Source organism: Streptopelia decaocto (assembly GCF_964273445.1).
Source record: "Streptopelia decaocto genome assembly, chromosome: 17".
Taxonomy (NCBI): domain Eukaryota; kingdom Metazoa; phylum Chordata; class Aves; order Columbiformes; family Columbidae; genus Streptopelia; species Streptopelia decaocto.
The window spans coordinates 12,127,705-12,147,269 of NC_138672.1; the positions used below are offsets into that span (position 1 = coordinate 12,127,705).

Genomic DNA, 19,565 nt, shown 5'->3' on the forward strand with positions numbered 1-19,565 from the left:
GCCGCCCGCCGGCGCGGGGCTTCGCGGGGCCGGCGCGGGGCTTCGCGGGGCCGGCGCGGGGCTCCCCGGGCCGAGGGCGCCCGGACCCCGCACCCGCCTTCCCGGGACGCGCGGGGGGAGCGGCCCGGGCCCCGCCCCGCGCACCTGCGGGCGGCAGCTCCTGCGCATGGCTGCGCGCTCGCACGCGCCCGCCTCGCCCCGCACCGATTGGCGGGCGCTCCCGTGCGGAGCGGCGATTGGCCGGCGGGCCCGTCAGTCCGGCGCGCCCCGCCTCCGCCCCTCGATCCCCCTCGGCCGGCCTGGGCCTCGTCCTCGGCGGCGGCGGGCGGGGGCTCGGTGCGGCGCGCGGGCGGGCGGCCTGTGGCGCTGAGGGCGCCGCCCCGCCCCGGTGCCGGCGGGTCCCCGCGCCGAGAGGGCTCGTGGCGGCGCTGGGGCAGCCGCCCCGCACAGGTGAGACGGGACGAGCCCTGCGGGACAGGTGGGGCCGGCCGCTCTCGCCCCGCCCCGCCGGGCTGCGGGCCCGGCCTCCGCAGTCTCCCGCCCGCCAGCCTGCCGCCGTCCCCGCTCCGGGCGGAGCGCTGCGGTGACGGGCCCGGCGGGGAGCCCACCCTCCGGGGGTGCGCCGCTCGCGGGGAGCCGGCGGCTCCCGGCCCTCCGGAGGGGCGGCGAGCGGCCGCGGCCCGTGGGCAGGTGCGCGGGCCCCGCGCCGCTCCCGCGTCCTCCGCCGTGAGGCCCCTCCCTGCGGGCGCCGCTCGAGGCCGCCGGGCGCTGCCTGGGGGTCGCGGCCGCTGCCCGCGCTGCGGGCGCCCGCCGGGTCGTGGCGCGGCCTTGCGGCGGGGCCGGCCCGGCAGCCCCGGGCCCGGCAGCCCCTGGCACCGGCTGCGCGGGCGCGACCTTCTCCCGCCGGGCCCGCCGCCCCCGCGCTCCGCCCGAGGCCCCGCGCTCCGTGTGCCCGTCCGTGCGGCGCTCACCGGCGCGGCTCACCGGCGGCGCTGACCGGCGGCGCTGACCGGCGGCGCTGACCGGCGGCGCTGACCGGCGGCGCTCACCGGCGGCGCTGACCGGCGGCGCTCACCGGCGGGGCTGACCGGCGGCGCTGACCGGCGGCGCTGACCGGCGGCGCTGACCGGCGGCGCTGACCGGCGGGGCTGACCGGCGGCGCTCACCGGCGGCGCTCACCGGCGGGGCTGACCGGCGGCGCTGACCGGCGGCGCTCACCGGCGGCGCTGACCGGCGGCGCTCACCGGCGGCGCTGACCGGCGGGGCTGACCGGCGGCGCTCACCGGCGGCGCTCACCGGCGGGGCTGACCGGCGGCGCTCACCGGCGGGGCTCACCGGCGGGGCTCACCGGCGGCGCTGACCGGCGGCGCTGACCGGCGGGGTTCACCGGCGGCGCTCACCGGCGGCGCTCACCGGCGGCGCTCACCGGCGGCGCTCACCGGCGGCGCTCACCGGCGGCGCTCACCGGCGGCGCTCACCGGCGGCGCTCCGGGGTTTGCAGGGCGGCTGAAGCGGGGCTGTTCCTTCTCGGGCACGCGGGCCGGTGCTTTCCGAGCGCCGGTAAGGAGGGGCCGGTGCTGTTTGTGTAGGGTAGTGGAGCAGGCAAGAGGCGTTTGGCCACATCCTCCCCTGGACTTTGGGGATAAATTTGAAAGCCATTTTTGTACCATGTGAGTGATATTGTGCAGGTGCTGTTCAGATGCTGTTTTCAAAGAATTTCAAATAATTTTTGGTCTGGCTTCAGGAGGCTTCGATGTCTGAGGTGTTGACATGTAGTGGAGAAGGAGCTGCTGTTGAGATTTCCACCTGTAGAACCACAGCATGGGTTTTAATGTGATTTTCATATCACTTTCCACATGGAAACATGGAAGTATCTATCTTTGAGATAATTTTCTTCTTATTTGATGTATGATTTTCTTAAACATCAGCTGCTATAGAAGTTGGTACCTGGCAACAGAGGGGAAGAGGGAGGGCTATGTCTAAATATCACCAAAGCAAGTTACCTAAACAGTATTTTCTCAGGTTTGTTGCTGATCATGTTTGGTGGAAGAGCTGTGGCTTAATTTGGTGATACAGAGAAAGAAAGATGATTGGATTTGGTTTTGTGTTCATTCGGCTTTGTTTAGTTAAGTTTTGAGGATAATGAAGTGAGAACAAGTAGCATTTACCATTTATAAAGTGGCTTGAAAGAAGTGATTAAAACCAATAAGCGAACCCGTACCAGCTTGGAGCTGGTGGTGATTGACAGAATGAGGAAGTCACAGGTACATATTTGGAGAGTGTTTAGTCGTGGCATTCTTAATGTGTTTCTCTTCCCTCTGTGATGTATTCTTCAGTTCTGTTGAGTTTGGGAATTTGTCACATATCATTGGAAACTAGGGTGGGGAACCAGCCGTCAAAACTGAGAGCGAGAGCTAAGAATGAAAATACTGGGGGGCATGTTTCAAATAAGGAATGCATGGCTTGAGAAGAGCTGAGTTATAAATGTCACCGTAATCCTGTTTCCTCTTAATTTACAGTAATGCCATGCTTTTAAACAAGAGATAAACCTGCTAAATAGCCGGATCTAGACCCCGCAATGGACTAATGGAGCCGTGCAGCAAAATGGGTTGAGTGCAGAACTACCTTATTCCACACTGTAAGTTTTCAACTGTAATCAAAGTAGCAGCTGTTTTCCTATTTTTGCTTATGTTTGAGATCAGAGATTACAGAAGTGTCTGTCACTTCTCTTCTGTTTAGAGAACCTAGAATTGTGTTAGAGTCATTATAGTAACATATTGTAATGCAGGAGATGTGTATTTCTTTTCCCGTGACTGATTTGTTGAGATTCCCCTAACGTATAACTCTCCTAAACACATATCTGGTCCTTCTGACCTATGCAGGTCAGCAGACTTGCTCGAAGGGCAAGGGCTTTGGAGGGAGAACGTCTGCTGGAGCGAGACCTGCAGCTCTGTCTTGATATGGATCAAGATAGTACTGGGTTCTTAACTGCGTTTTTTATTATTTATTATTTGTTGAGGACAGATATTGCTTTTGTAGTTACTGTTGTTAGCAGAGAAATAGTTTTCACTTTGTTCCCTTCAACATCACACAACAGTGCTTCCTCCCGTTTTCATTTCTTAATCTATCAAAGATGAATACCTATTCTTTTTTGAGTTATGATTACAGATTAGAACAAAATATTTAGCAAACAAGCCTGCAGTAAGTTAAGAGTCACTGCCACCTAGTGGACCGTTGAAAACTTGATTAAATGAGATTTGGATAGGAGCGTCCACAGGTTTTTATGGTTGACACAGAATAAGAGATTCCAAGTGGCAGCAAAGGATACTAGATTTATTTCTTTCTAGTAGCTTATGGTTATTATTCTTCATTAAGAGATGCAACTTTTATTTTTTTCTTCCCCATTTATAGTAGAACGTGTGAAATACTCCTGCTGACTACCAGCATTTGTCCTGTATCCAAACCAGCGTGGTCAGCGGGACAAGGGCAGTGATCCTTCCCCTGTGCTCTGCATTGGGGAGGCCACACCTGGAGTATTGTGGTCAGTTCTGGGCCCCTCAGGTCACGAAACAGATTGAAGTGCTGGAGCGGGTCCAGAGAAGAGCAACAAGACTGGGGAAGGGACTTGAACACAAGCCCTATGGGGAGAGGCTGAGGGAGCTGGGCTTGTTTAGTCTGGAGAAGAGGAGGCTTAGAGCTGAGCTCCTCACTCTCTAGAACTACCTGAAGGGCAGTTCTAGCCAGGTGGGGGTTGGGCTCTTCTCCCAGGCATCAGCAATAGGACAAGGGGCCATGGGCTTCAACCCTGCCAGGGGAAACTTAGGCTGGAGATTAGAAAGCAATTCTGTGCAGCAAGAGTGGTCAGGCTTTGGAATGGCTGCCCAGGGAGGTGCTGGACTCACCGGCCCTGGAGGTTTTTAAACTGAGATTGGACATGGCACTTAGTGCCATGATCTAGTCAATGGACTGGAGCTGGACCAAGGGCTGGACTTGATGATCTTTGAGGTCTTTTCCAACCCAGTCAATTCTGTGATTCTGTGAATACAAACCCAGCCTATTATTAATGGAACACTTGGAAGCCATAAAGGCTGTTGTGCTGTTTATATACTATTTCAAAATATGTAAATGATGTTGGGTTGGACAGACAGGGTGTCATCTAATCTTGAGACTGGTACTAAATCTGAAACTTCAGCTAATTTTGCTGAGCAATTTGAATCAGAATGCAATGTTTGACCAGAAGTTCCTGCTTTAGTTGAGCAGCATTTTGTGAGTTTGACAATGAAAATGGAATTCTTGTTCAGTCCTGTGGTAGGGAGTTGTTTTGTGGTTTTATTTAAATAAATAAATAAATTCAGCCTTGATATAAAGATTTACAGACATGGGTAAAATTCCACAGTCTACGCAAAGTTCTTAAAATGGTTTGTGATTATTAGAAACCTGCACTGTATTTGTGGTCTTAATTTGCTTAGGTATCCAAACTGAGTGCTGTTTCCCTTCAAAAGGTGTAGTAGCATCATTTGATCTTGTCACAACCCATATAAGGATTTATATACTAAATTATAAATATTATTTCCATTGCATTTTCATTATCATTCATTAACTATAGTAAGAAGTTTCTTAGAAAAGAATGTGCATGAAACTCCTAAATTGCATGTTGTGTATTTTATCTATAGGTGGTACTGTTGCCTAAAGCATAATAAAATATATTAGGGATTTTCCAGTGAAATGGATACTGAAAACAGAGAGACAGTTTTTGCTTAGGAAGATCTTTAGTTGTGTAAATGTAATACCTTCTATAGCCTAATTACTTTTTTCTTACTTCACACAATCCCAGAGTGTCAGGGGTTGGAGGGCCCTGGAAAGCTCATCCAGTGCAATCCCCCCCGGAGCAGGAACACCCAGATGAGGTTACACAGGAAGGTGTCCAGGGGTTGGAATGTCTGCAGAGACGAGACTCCACAACCCCCCTGGGCAGCCTGGGCCAGGCTCTGACACCCTCACCCCAACAAGTTTCTTCTCATATTTAAGTGGAACCTCTTGTGTTCCAGTTTGCACCCACTGCCCCTTCTCCTATCACTGGTTGTCACCAAGAAGAGCCTGGCTCCATCCTCCTGACACTCCCCCTTTCCATATTGATCCCCAGGAATGAGTCCCCCCTCAGTCTCCTCTTGTCCAGCTCCAGAGCCCCAGCTCCCTCAGCCTTTCCTCCCACGGGAGATGCTCCACTCCCTGCAGCATCTTGGTGGCTGCGCTGGACTCTCTGCAGCAGTTCCCTGTCCTGCTGGAGCTGAGGGGCCACAACTGGACACAAGATTCCAGGTGTGGTCTCCCCAGGGCAGAGCAGAGGGGCAGGAGAACCTCTCTGACCTACTGACCACCCCCTTCTAACCCACCCCAGGTACCACAGACAAAGAAGGCGTTCAGTAACTCTGCCTTCTCTGTATCTTCTGTCACCAGGGCACCCACCTCGTTCGTCAGTGGGCCTACATTGCCTCTGGTGTTAGTTTTATCTACCATGTATTGGAAAAAGCTCTTCGTGTTGTCCTTGACCCCTCTCGCCAGGTTTAATTCTAAGGAGGCCTTTGCTTTCCTAGTTGCCTCCCTACACCCTCTGACAACAGCCTTATGTTCTCCCCAAGTGGCCAGCCCCTCCTTCCATGATCTATAAACTCTCCTTTTCCACTTGAGCACGCCCAGCAGTTCCTGTTTAACCACGCAGGTCTCCTGGCTCCCTTCCTTGACTTCCTACGTGTCGGGATGCTCTGATCTTGTGCCCAGTAGAAACAGTCCCTGAACACCAACCAACTATCTTGGGCCCCTTTACCTTCAAGCAGCCTTGTCCGTGGGATTTCCCCCAGCAATTGCTTGAAAAGGCCGAATTTTGCCCTGCTGAAGTCCAGGGTTGCAATCCTGCTTGCTATCCTGCTCCTGCCACACAAGATCCTGAACTCCACCATCTCATGGTCACTGCAACCAAGGCTCTCAACCTTTACTGCTTCAACCAGACCCTCCTTGTTAGTGAGGATGAGGTCTAACTTAACTGTTAATAGGCAATTATTATTTAAATTCAGGCTTTTGAATGCTTTAGAATTTATCATGTTGTGCAAAATGGCCACTGAAGTCTAATGTTGAATTATTTCAAAAGGACTTTTGAAACGAAGAGCTTTTTCACATAAAGCATCGTGACTATTTAGACATCTCAGCTGTCCGGTCTCCTGTGTGCGTCTGTGTGTGCATTGTGTGTCATGAAAGGGCTCAGAGTGGCACACGAGATCTTGCTGTTTGCTGAAGGCAGTGGGGTTCGCACGGGTCATTTCTGCCTTGACTATAGGAGATGTCGTCTTTTTCCTCTCCGTTTTGCAGAAATTGTATGTGAGGGGCTGAGAAATGGGGTTTGAGAGGTGATGCTTGGCAGGAGAAGAGCTCTCAGGAATGCGAAGATGTGATGAAGCGTTTAATATACTGAACTTCTGGGAGGGGACGCTGTCAGCAATAAAACAGTTTTACTTCAGCTTTGCTCAGTGCTCCTGGGGTGTGTGCATTTACTTTTCTCTATGTTCACAAGTATCCACGAGCTCTCAGCAGCTACTTCTTTGAAAGTTTTAAAGAAATTATCTTTTAAAAATCCTTCCAGACTGCAGTGACTAAACAGCTGTAAATTACTCAGACTCAGAAATATTTTGTTTTTTTTTTTCTCTTTCTAATATTGTAATATTAAAATTATGATACTAAACAAAAGAAGCTTAGGGTGCTTAGGGGAAAAAAGGTATGTAAATATCTAGATGTGTTGAACATGCAATGCATGGGTTTAGATACCTTGATGGTAATTGCTTTTTTCTCTTTATTTAGCAATAGTACAAGAAGATGGGACTTGGCCCTGCCTCTGGTGAGCCCCTGGGCTGAGCTGGGTCTGATGGAGATGGTGACGTAAGTTCCACATTGGTGGCTGAATGCAAGCATGGGGCACAAATATAATGACATTATTGTTTCATCCTGTTTTCTTAATACAGTCCCATTTTCCTCTTCCGATACTTTAACTGTGCTAACATTTTCTCATCTGTACTCTACGCCCACAGCATCCGAATATGACTTTGTTCATGGTTTATCAGGGAAAGAAACATTCTAATGGTGAACATCTGGAGGAATTGTTTTGGAATGAAGAAAGAGGAAAATGAGTGCAGTGGTGAAAAACAATTGGAATTGAATGTGGTGCTTCACAAGGTCTATTGTAATGTGTCCTGTGGCAGTATATTGTTGATCTTGCTGGAGGTAGAAAGCAGGAGTCCTTCAGTGTTCTTCGTTCTGAATCTTGGTAGGTGACAGCTCGCCGTTGCGATGGTGATACCGCGTTTGGAAGGCGCGTCCCCCGGAGCGGCCGAGGCCTTTGGGTCTGGCCGGTTTGGAGGAGAAGAGGCTGAGGAGCGACCTCGTGGCTCCACAGGCTCCTGCGGAGGGACGTGGACAGGGAGGCGCTGAGCTCTTGCAGGGACCCGACGTGGGGATGGTTCAGCATTGAGCCGAGGGTGTGCTTGTGTTATCTTTGAATTTGGGGGAAAAAATCTGTTTTGGTCCTTCTTGGAAAGAAAATATCTAACCTTGCAAGCTTTTTCTATCTACTGGATGTTGAAAGGCAAAAAAATATGTTAAGGTTTTTTGTTTCAGATATTGAAGCACTTTTGTCTCTTTTTGGTTTAGTGAACGTTAAAACCTGGAATAAAACTGAGCTTGGACAGAATACAAGATCACATGTGGGATTTTTCTTTCCCCTTTCCGAGCATTTTTGAGCCCCCGCACACTGGAAAGCTCGGTCAGAAAGGCGGAGAAGGAGGAGATGAGAATATTTTTGTGGCCTTGATGTAAATGCCACGTTTTAAAGAAATTACATCATTAAAATTGCTTTCCACTTCAGTGTCTCCAAAGGCTGTTAACAGGAGCAACTCCAGACCTTGAAATACTTTGCAGTCTCTTAGTGCTCAAAATATAAGTTCATTTTATCAGGACACAAGACAAAGGAAGTTGTTTCTTGACTAGTTTAGCTGGGTTGATTCTGGCATTATTTGAAAGACGGTTACTGGTTTGTTTCATGCCTGCCCGTGAGATCCCGGGGAGAGCTGTTGTTTGTCCCGGGTGGGGATGCCCGGTGGGGAGAAGGCCTTGGCTGTCTTTCTGAAGGGGGTAAAATACATGATTTTTATTCTCACTGCTTGCTTTCCCAGCCTTTTCTTGTCTTCGTAATCAGGGTGTTGTGGGAAAGGGTGAGGATTCAGAGTTGCATACTTGAGCAGCTGCAGATTTTGGTGAGGGCGCAGGCACACGGAGCCCTTGGCGGTGGTTGCCGTGGGGTTCCCCGCTGCTGTGGGGATGACGGGACGGCTGTGCTGGCAGCTTTATTCCTTTAAAGTGGATCAGAGTTTGAGCTGACGTGGTAGTTCTGTGAGCAGTTCTTGGCTTTTGTGTGTGCACACGTTTATACACATGCAGAAACACACAAATAGCTCTGCTCTTAGTCTGTGTGTGCCTGCTGTGCCTAAAGGGTTTTTACTGGCTGTTTGCTAGCAGCGTGTTTGAAGTGTGTGTGAACTTTCTGCAACATTGCTGGTTCTTTGGCCAGTGAAACAGGGCTACGTGGTGTCTGCATTTTAACCTGTCCCCAGCAGGCTTGTCTCCAAACAGCGTCTTCTACAGGAACACTGAATTAATTCTCTTAAGTTTTGCAGCAATAATCAGAGGTCCAGTGCAAGGAGTCCAAGAGTGCAATATGGGGTGGTTTGGGTTGGGTGGGTTGGTTGTTTTTAACACTTTGTATTTCTGTGTTTTCATTAAACACTTTGTAATTCTGAAATGGACTATTTGATCTTGGTGGGTAGAAGCAGCTTCTTTGTGGTATCACATACTCAGATGTTTTGCAGCCCAGTCTCTTGGTTTCTGAAGAAGCTTCAGGTGTGTTACGCCTGTGAAATCCTGAGCCAGTCTGGAAGTGCATCTGTCTGCATAATCCAGTTTGGAAGAAATCTCAGTTCAGACAGCGCAGTGTCCGCGTTAGCTGAGATTCGCCCTTCGACCGAGAAGGGTGACGATGTTGACTTTTTCAGGGTCCAAACAGATATTAGTGGAGGCCTAAGCAGCTGCAGATAGCATTTGTGCATTAGAAAGACACAGTGAGACTTAAATCACTGGTTATGAGACTAATTCAAATGATGAGCAGGGAAAAGTGAGGAAGCACCATTTTTTCAGTCAGTTAATAGCTTGGATTTCTTATTTTAAGATACGGTATGATAACCTGGATGAATACTGCCTAGCAAGTACTTCATATAAAACCTAAGTCAACATAAATACAAATAATACACGTTTGTTTGTTCCTGCCTTTCTCGAGTTGGTTGAAGTGGGGATAAGGACTTGGCGTGGCTTTAGCGATATTTGGTTATACCCCTTCACAGTTGGTACCTGAAAGGGAAAAGAGGATCTAGCTCCTACGACCATCTTGTTTCTGAAGTTATTTCCTTTGAAAAAGAACAATGAAGTCTCTTGTACCGTTGGGTTTTTAAAGTTTAAGTTGTTTATTTGCATGCCTACGTTTGATTTGCAGGAGTTCTGTTTTCATCATGTTGTCCCACCAGTGCTGGCTGAGCTGAAACTCTCGTCTTGGGGAGAGCATGTACAGAAGGAATGATTTCATGGCCGACGTGACGGTCACCTCCGCCACTCCGCAGGTACAGTCCCTCGGGGTTTCAGCTCCTGGACCAACACGGAGAACTTGGCTGCTTTCACCTTTCACAGAAGCCCTTCTGCTGCTGGGCACGTCGGTCCTTTTTCTTATGAACAGAGTAGTATTTGACAACATTATTGTTAATGATTATTACTGATTTAGATTAGTTTTAAGTAGCATTTTTCACCTGTCACTCTATAACTTACAGCAGCCATTTATTATTGAGTTACGAGCAACTCTTTACCTTGCATATTTAATTTAAAATTTCCATTGAATATGAAGCTTCAAAATGCCAATGCATGCCTACTGTTTTTTCTTTGTAGGGTAGTAGCAGCTCTGATTCTCTGGAAGGGCGAAGTTCAGATTATGCCAATAAAAGCTACGATGCAGTTGTATTTGATGTGTTGAAAGTAACTCCCGAGGAGTTTGCTGTAAGTAGAAATGTTATTGTTGCGTTTAAGCTTGTATAATATTCAGGGCTTGCAGGATAATAAAAAAAAATACATAAAACATGTTTCTTAAAAGTCTTTTAAATGAACTTCCAATGTTCTTTATAAAATCAGAAATTTGTTTTTGACTTTAACAAAAAAAAAGTCTTTGCAATGTCTTTTTAACTCTGAATTCCAAACTTACATAAGTTGCTTTTCTCTCTCCCATCCCACTCACTGCCCATAGCCCTGAACAAAACCAACTAAAAAGCTCGCCAGCCCCCAAAGAAACCAGAAATGGAAATGTGAGTCTGTGGGACTGGTAGTGAGGCTGAAGAAGATCATTTGTAAACCCTAGTGGCAGTGCTGTTTGTTTTGGGTCGGTTGGTTTGTTGATTTTAATATGGTCACACAAACTTTTAACACCAAACCTTTCTTAGCCAGAGTAGCTATTTGACACGTGCCACACTGAAACCTTGATCCTCTACTTTATTGACAGCTCAGGTAACGTTCACTGCTTCTGTTTCATCCGGAGAAGCAACCAGTAGAGTATACACACCATTTCTTCTGACTCGAGACCATAGTAGTCCGAGTGCTTGAAATAACTTGAAACAGTTCAGTTGAGGAGAATGAAAAAAGAACCAGAACAACACAACAGCCCCACAGGTCTGGGTTGCTGCAGTTAGCACAGTTTGGTTACTGGCCCTCAGCGCAGAGACCTATGGAAGATGGGATTGCTGTCTTAAATATAAATATTTAGAGAATGGGAATGGAGCCAAGTAGGGTCACTTCCAAGTTTAGTGTGTTGTGTTCCATTTTAAAATTTAGAAGCAGCAGAGGAGAAATTCCTTGGTGGTAATCACATATACAATGAAAAGACCAGCAGCTGGTCGGTACTGCTGAATTCTGGTTTCATCTTCTTGGTGATTTTCACTGAGGCCAAATTCGGGACTAGTCAGTTCTGGTCTATGGGAAAATGTGGCTGTATGGTTTGTAGTTATTAAAGGGCAGATGTACGTGCATGATTGTTAGCTCTTTGTATTACATTATTTAAAATTTTATCTTTATTGCAGAGCCAGATTACATTGATGGATATGCCAGTATTTAAAGCTATACAGCCTGAGGTAGGTTTTCTTGAACTGTCTACTTACATCTTTGGAATTCAGTGCCTGAGGAAGTGTAACCATTTAAGTAATGCTTTTTCAATCAGAATGTTCAACTTCTTGCACCGCGCTAATATTCTTCTAGACGTGTTCCTTGTTAGCACTGTGAATCCGTAAGCTAACCTGGTTTACTTTGTTGTGTCATCTGTTGCCAGAAGAGATGACGCTGCTCTTCTGGAAGTCTTCCTGTCCTGCTTTGTGTTCAGTGTTTCTTCAGGATAAATTTATTAAATGTCACAATTCTCTGTTCTCCCTTCTGCTCCTGTTTTTCAGTTCACATCTAATTACAGAGTTTGACTTATGCCTCTAGTCATAACCGGTATTTTAAACTATTAGTTTTTAATTGTATTTTCTGGCTTTGATCTTATTGGCATTACCAATGTAATTTGTTTGCCAAAAATAAACTACTGTTTCTATCCTGAAATTCTGCCAGCTGTAGGACTAGGTTTTAAAACAAGATATAGTCTGTGTGTTTGTCACCCACCTGCCTGTTGTTATTAGGTAAGTTTGTAGACCAAGAAGGTAAATCTTTCTGATTGGATCAGATATTTATGTATGGTCTGTAACTGTCTGCATTTGTTTGAGGCCCGGTAGCCTTTTAAATTACGGCAGCGTATTTGTTCTTGGTGTCCGTAAGCTGGGGTGCCTTTGGCGAGCCCCCTTTGGGCCGTGGGTGGCTGCTGGCTCCCGCGGTGTTCGCGGGCAGGCGGTTGTTTTACACTGCAGCTCGGCCTCCTCAGCGGCCTCTTGGGTGTCCTGTGTTGCCTGGCAGGAGGAAACGCTCCGCTGGAAACCTGTTTCATGATGGACTTGTTTGATAGTGTCGCTGGGTATGATGGAGGCAGAGTTACGGTCCCTGCTTTTCCTTTCACACTTGCTTGTGCAAAGTGGTCAAAATTGCTCCACAGAATCAGCTTTTGCATGCAGGAAGTGATGGCAAATACTTCTAATATTGCTTGTTAATATGTTTAGCTTTAGCTTCGGTTTTGAACTAGAGAAGATTGTATACTTGCAAAGCTGTTGCTCCTGTGTCTGCTGAGTTGCTCGTATGAGGGAGCCCTGGACCAAAACAGTCAATGCAGAATGAAGCGTGAGAGACATCGGTCGTGGCTGATTGCTTGGCCTCCCTGTGACTCAATATGGTGCCTGTTTTTTTCTAGTATCAGGAGATAACACAAATCACATCATTTAAGTACATTAGGAAAACACGGAAGTGTTTGGTTAGATTAATTGCCGTGCAGTCAGTGCCTTGGATAGGTTTGAGCGGTTATATGATAGATGCTTCTGTCATGTATTACACATTTAAATGTTTTTAAGCATTGCTGATTTTTAAGGCAATTTTAAAATATGTTTCCTAGGAACTAGCCAGCTGTGGATGGAATAAGAAGGAAAAACATATGCTCGCTCCAAATATTGTTGCCTTTACTAGGAGGTTTAACCAGGTAAATTGTTTGATTACTGGGATGAACAGGTATGGTTTGACAGTTATCTTTGAGTATAAAGTTAATAGAACTACTCCTGTGAATTAAAATTTAAGAATATTTCTCTAAATAAGATTTTAAAGTGGCTTTTCCTGTTTTCGATTGCTTTGTCCACGTTTTCGTGTTGTTCCTATAGACCCTTGGTTCCTAATTATTAGCTTCTAATAATTTTTGCTGATGTGTCATGATACAACATTAGCAATTATTTTCGCTGTTTTCCCGTGTTTCACCTGCTGGTTCGGTTATCTCAGTGCTGCCTCACTTCTCTCCCTGTTTATATGCAGTGGCAGTGCTTCCAGGTAATTGCAGCTACACGGTGATACAGTTCATGGGGTCAGAACTCCGTTCTTCCCTTACTCTCTTTTCGCCCCGGAGCGTCATGAAAGTTTGCAAATATTTCATCTAATACAGTCCTTTTTTTTGAATAAATTCAGTTATATGTGTTTACTTTATAGGTCAGTTTTTGGGTTGTACGAGAAATATTAACAGCACAGACCTTAAAAATAAGGGCAGAAATATTGAGCCATTTTGTGAAAATAGCTAAAGTAAGTGCAAATTTCTTGTGCTATCATTCAAAAATTTTATTTCCTTTTTGTTTGTTTCTGCACTACTGCTATGAGCCGTTGTTGGATTACAGAGGGTAACGTTCTTTTTTAGCATAACTGCTATGTTGTACTACTTAATAAGATAAAGGTATGACATCTATTGAATTTCTCGATTAAATAAAACTACCCAGTTCCGTGCGAGTCATCATGTACCTTTGCCAATAAGTTTAAAAGTGGTTTGTCTTGTTGATGATCAGCTACGTGTTGCCAACACCAAACACGGTTGTAAACTGTCGTTTTTTGTCTGTGGGAGACTGTGTCAAATGCCTCACTCAAGTCAGGGTAGATCACGTCCACCGCTCTGCCATCATCCATCCATCTTGTTGTGTCCTCATAACAGTCAATGAGGTCGGTCAAGCAGGACTTCCCCTTGGTGAAGCCATGCTGACTGCCCCTAATGACCCTCTTATCCCTGATATGCCTTGAGACGGCACCAAGGAGAAGTCGTTCCATCAGTTTCCCAGGGATGGAGGTGAGGCTGACTGGTCTATAGTTACCCATGTCCTCCTTGTTGGCCTTTTTGAAGACTGGAGTGACATTTGCTCTCCTCCAGTCCTTGGGCACCTCTCGCGTTTCCCAAGACTTGGCAAAGATGATGGAGAGCGGTCCAGCAATGACCTCTGCCAGCTCCCTCAGCACCCGTGGGTGCATCCCATCCGGACCCACAGATTTATGGATGTCCAGATTGCCTAACTGCTCCCTAACCCAGTCCTCATCAACCCAGGCAAACTCCTCCATTGTCCTGCCTTCCTCTGGGGCCATCAGTCATTGATGAAATTGATGAAAAGTTTGTATTTTATTAATAAAAAAAATTGTATTTCTTTAATGCAACTTTGAGGTTAATTAATCCTGCTTCCATTTTTGATGTGCTAAAAGTTATTTCCTTTTTTCAGAAGCTTCTAGAATTGAATAACCTTCATTCTCTTATGTCTGTGGTGTCAGCACTGCAAAGTGCTCCTATCTTCAGACTGACCAAAACCTGGGCTGTAAGTCATTCCTTGACCATTGTGTTTTCTGTCCTGTTTGAATTCTGAGGTTTTCTGAACCCTTCTGAATTGTTGAACTGCATGTTCTGGAAGCAGATTCTTCATATTCTTGTCTTTGTGGTGCCATCATGGCGGGAGCAGTGATCTGTTACACGTTGTGTGAAAGTTGAGCTTAAATGGCTGCATGTTTTTAAACATTTTTTTCCTGTAAAAGTTTCCTGTTTTCCCGTCTGTTCTAGAAGCCACTGATTATGTGCTCAAGAGGACTTTAGTTGATTAGTAATCGTACAAGACCCTCATCTAGAGTGTGTATCCCTGTCCCATTATCCAAATCATTGTGTGTGCCATTATTTGCCTAAAAGGAAAGGAAGAAAAAAATCTGTTACAAATACAGAAGCATTGATTTTGCGATTATTGTACAATGCCCCTCAGTTTTCATTTATTTTGGAAATTAAAAGCATTGAAAATTCCACTTTTAGAAATTCAGTCTCTTGAGGGCAGAATTTTGCATTTAAATTCGCTGCTAAGTTTTGCCATTTCTTTAAAGTGGAATACGCAATTATAATGCAGTCCTGCTGTATCTAATCTTTAAATATCCAAAGGATTAGGTAATTCTCATCAATTTAGTGGTCCACCCAATGTGGATCACATTAACTATTCAAAACTGATAAAGATGGCTATATTTAACTCTTTTACCTAAGTTAATTTTGTCTTTAAAATGCCTGTAACATGTTTATGGTTTGGTTGCTCAGAAATAAGCTATAGTCTAATAAAAATGTAAGTGCCTACTGTTTTGAGTAGCTTGATGCAGCTGGAACTTAAATAGGGAAAATCGCTCCCCTGTGAAACTAAGTGTGTGAACTGATTTAGACCTGAAGAGCAGTCAGGAGCTCTGTGGGCACAGTAGGTCAGCAATACTGTACAGTGCAAAACTGCGGCCTCGAGGAATTCTCAGTGCAGTTTAGACAGAAAACAAAGTTATTCTTAAGTCCGTTCACTCTTGCCCCTGTGGTGTCCGTTTAATGAACAGCTGCCGCGTGGCTCCCGCGAGGCGTCGGCGCCGCGTTACGGGGGCTCCCCGAGCCCGCCCGCCGAGCGGCGCCGCGGCTCCGCTCCCAGAGCTGGAGCGGCCGGACGCGCCAGCTCTGCAGTTCTGGTGCAGGAGCGTGTTGAGAAATGCGCGGTGGAACAGCTCCCTGTTGGTGTGAAGTGCAGCGGCAAGAAGCCGGGGCGCAGCGCCGTAGTTCTGCGCTCATTCGGACTCGATCGGCTTTTAAAATTGTCTTTAAAATATTGCTGGTGTTTCTGAAAACAGGTGAAACAGGAAACGTGTTGTAGTAGCTACAGCTGCATATTTTATGTTTGGTTTTCAGTCTTCTGTCACGTTAGGGTTTTTGCATTGCTAAATGTTTTTCTGATTTTTTTATACCATGTCCAGTAATAGAAAACAGATTTCAGTATCATAGTGATTTACTTTCCTCAGAATTTTTTCCAGAAAGTTGTCATACTTCTAATAAAGCACTATTTAAATGGCACAATTTGCATTTATTTAGAGCACTTTCCATTGCTATTTCTACTTTCAAATTCAAGAGGATTTTTAGCAATTCTTATAAACTACAAGAATGTTGGTGACCGTATAATAACATATTTTTCCACTAAAAATGGGACGCTGCTGAGGTTATTCAAAACTCCGAGGTAGCGATTTGTGGATCCGTTATAAACTCTTCAGAAACAATAATGATATTTGTTCATAGCTTAAGGCTTCATGCTGAGTTGCGATTATTTTTCTTAGTGGGTAGCATGCTTTCAGACGTTGTGCTGCTTTGGGGGATGGTGATGGATTCAGTCCCAACTCTGCTTTCCTTTGCTGTGGGTGACTCTAAGTTTTATTGTTTGTTGTTGTCTTTGTGCAGATTTGTCTTAAACGATGTATTGTCTCCTTCATTTTTCCTGTGTAGCTTTTGAATCGCAAAGACAAGACCACCTTTGAGAAGTTAGACTATTTACTGTCTAAGGAAGATAATTATAAAAGGACAAGAGAATACATCACAAGCTTAAAAATGGTTCCTACTATTCCGTACTTAGGTGAGTGAGCGATTACCGGGCTCGTCCGTAGCTCGCTGGACTGAGCGGCACTGACGCAGCATGTTGTGCGCCTGAAGAGCCCTGCGTGGGGCAGGTAGGGTTCACTTCATTTCATACTGAGAAAAGTCACACCTAGTGGAATTGTTTAAGCTATGCACTGCCCAGGATCTCTGACTTGTACAAGTTCTGTGCATTACTGACGTCTGAAACTACACGTCTGTCTTTGTTTACTCTCCTTTTGATGTGTTCAGAATTTACAGGAGCACTGAGGTTCAGAAGGGTTTTTGGGTACAGCACAATTTAAGACCTTGTTCCTCTAGCTTTCGTTTTTGCTGGACTGTTTTTTCCGATACCTCATAACTTGGAATCTCCAAACTGTAGCTGTCGGTGTGTGTCAGTTTCTCGTAAACACTTAGCAAAGTGATACAAACTGCGTAGTCCATTTCACAGAATCACAGAATGTCAGGGATTGGAAGGGACCTCGAATAATTCATCTTAATCAGTGGACCATCCTTTGAAAAACTCATTAAGTTCATTTTGTCACAACAGTCTCCCAGGGCAGGAAAAAATGGTACAAGTGCATCTCATGACCACTGTTTGCGGGTTAAAAGACTCTATCAACTTCGAAGAATTTGTCAGGCGCCACTCGCAGAAGCCAGCACTGGTTTCATCATCACTGTCTTGATCTGAAAGACACTTATTAAAAACTGTTAGTGCGGCAATTCACATCATGCGGTTCAGTATTGAATATTTTCACGGGACCTGGCCACCGAGTGGGAGGAATAGAGGTATTTGATGAATTTGCCCGTAACACTAACTTACAAGGGGTTTGTCCAGCGTATTCAGTAAAATCCAGTTTACCATCATCCCTTGACAGGCATATCTGCCCTATTATTAAGTGACTTAATACCCATCCTTCTGGTCTTTTTTCTCCCGAGTTACGTGAGTTCTGTTCCATCCCAGTAATCCTTCTGGGCTTACACTCTTTCCTCTCCAAGGCCACCGTTCTGCCGTTGGAGACCCCCCACATATCCAGCATGATGTGACGTTTAATTCCCGGGCTATCTTTTCCATAAGATCTATAAACAGGTTTTTCCCTACTGTTGGTAATTGTAATCCCTTGTCTTTTTTCCTTATTTCTTCATACCGATCGCTATTTTTCGGTACCAGTTTCTGTTTCTCTTGCCTTCTTTTCAATTCCTCAGTGGCACTCTTAACTAACTCCTCCTTATACTGATCTTGCGCCCCCCCTCCATGTCGAGGGTTAAGATTGCGGGGTGACAATAAAACCCTGGCAGATGTATTGTTAACCCCCTCTCCCCCCACTTCCCCCTTTTGCCCCTCCCTCTCCCCCCTTCCCACTCAGGACAGGCGATCGGGAGGGAAAGAAGGACAGAGAGAAGAGAGTTGGAAAAATTAAAGATGTTTTACTAATGCTACTAATAAGAATAGAGAAAATAATACAAAATATACAAAACCAATCTTGAAAGTCTCAGCAACTGCAGAGCCGGCACCCAAAGTCCTGGATTGGACTCTGCAGCCAACTGGAGCTGGATTCAGTCTGTCACTAGGCCTCAGTTCTCAGGGATGAGTAGCAAGATCCTCTCCTAATGTCGGCCATAAGGAAAAAGGGGCGAGATCCTCGTGGTCTCCCACTTTTATATGAAGTATTCACGTGAATGGAATGTTATACACAGTTGGTCAGTTTCTTGGTCCCTTGTTTCTCGTCATCCCTCTCGCGAGATGTCCATCCATGCTTATCAATATGTTTGCATTCCATTGCTAGGTTTACCAAAACATGTGTCTGGTTCTCCAGGAAAATGCAGTTAATATGGAGGCTTTAGCTGACAGGCAAAATTCACTGAAAGAGAAACTTGTTTTTAACAAAACCGGGACATTCCACCCCTTATAATATGCCATTCACTGAATACTTAAACCTTATCAATACAATCTATCAACACAATCTAATTAATCACTACTACTATATATATATATACATATATACACAGGAGTAATTAATCAGTGGACCATCCTTTAAAAGGTTCATTAAGTTCATTTTGTCACAACAGTCTCCCAGGGCAGGAAAAATGGTGCAAGTGCATCTCATGACCACTGTTTGTGGGTTAAAGACATCAACTTCGAGGAATTTGTCAGGCGCCACTCGAAGAAGCTAGCTCTGGTTTCATCATCATTGTTTTGATCTGAAAGACACTTATTAAATACTGTTAGTATGGCAATTCACATCCTGCAGTTCAGTATTGAATATTTTCACCTAAACTCAAATCCCCTTGAGGTACACACCGAACTTCTCCATCCTTAAGCATCACCCACCAGGTGCTGCCAGGTCCCTGGGCAAAAACAATCCCACGAATGGGCTTGATTTGCCTGAGGCAGGAGTAACCCAGACTGCCTTTCCTAACATATTTTTCATGCGTACTACAGGGACTTTATCTCCTTCTACAGTCCGTAGAATTTCTGATTGGGCAGGCCCGGCTCGATTGGTTGATCCCCTGGTGTTGACCAACCAAGTGGCTTTTGCTAAATGTGAATCCCAGTTTTTAAAGGTTCCACCACCAAGTGCCTTTAGTGTAGTTTTTAGCAAACCATTGTACCTTTCAATTTTCCCAGAGGCTGGTGCATGATATGGAATATGATATACCCACTCAATACCATGTTCTTTGGCCCAATTGTCCATAATACTGTTTTTGAAATGAGTACCATTGTCTGATTCAATTCTTTCTGGCGTACCGTGTCGCCAAAGGACTTGCTTTTCAAGGCCCAAGATAGTATTTCGGGCTGTAGCATGAGGTACGGCATATGTTTCCAACCATCCAGTGGTTGCTTCCACCATTGTAAGTACATAACGCTTACCTTGACGTGTTTGTGGAAGTGTAATATAATCAATCTGCCAAGCTTCTCCATACTTATACTTCAACCATCGCCCCCCATACCATACAGGCTTTAACCGTTTCGCTTGTTTGATTTCAGCGCGAGTCTCACATTCATGAATAACCTGTGAAATAGTGTCCATAGTTAAATCCACCCCTCGATCGCGAGCCCATTTATATGTTGCATCTCTACCTTGATGCCCTGAAGCATCATGGGCCCACC

General features: G+C 46.1%; 1 protein-coding gene across 8 annotated transcripts in view; it reads left to right on the plus strand.

The window, feature by feature from the left end:
* The first annotated feature begins 294 nt into the window (after window positions 1-294).
* The window catches only part of RALGPS1 (Ral GEF with PH domain and SH3 binding motif 1), a 62,906-nt gene continuing 43,635 nt past the window's right edge, over window positions 295-19,565 (plus strand). For 4 of the 8 annotated variants that reach the window (XM_082067457.1, XM_082067455.1, XM_082067459.1 and 1 more), the window contains exons 1-10: window positions 295-450; window positions 2,520-2,638; window positions 6,850-6,927; window positions 9,587-9,710; window positions 10,030-10,137; window positions 11,208-11,258; window positions 12,656-12,739; window positions 13,234-13,323; window positions 14,277-14,369; window positions 16,328-16,454. In XM_082067457.1, coding sequence (XP_081923583.1) covers window positions 9,654-9,710; window positions 10,030-10,137; window positions 11,208-11,258; window positions 12,656-12,739; window positions 13,234-13,323; window positions 14,277-14,369; window positions 16,328-16,454 — 610 coding nt within the window. In that variant the 5' untranslated portion in view covers window positions 295-450; window positions 2,520-2,638; window positions 6,850-6,927; window positions 9,587-9,653. The other 4 variants (XM_082067460.1, XM_082067462.1, XM_082067461.1 and 1 more) reach the window with 2 other exon arrangements.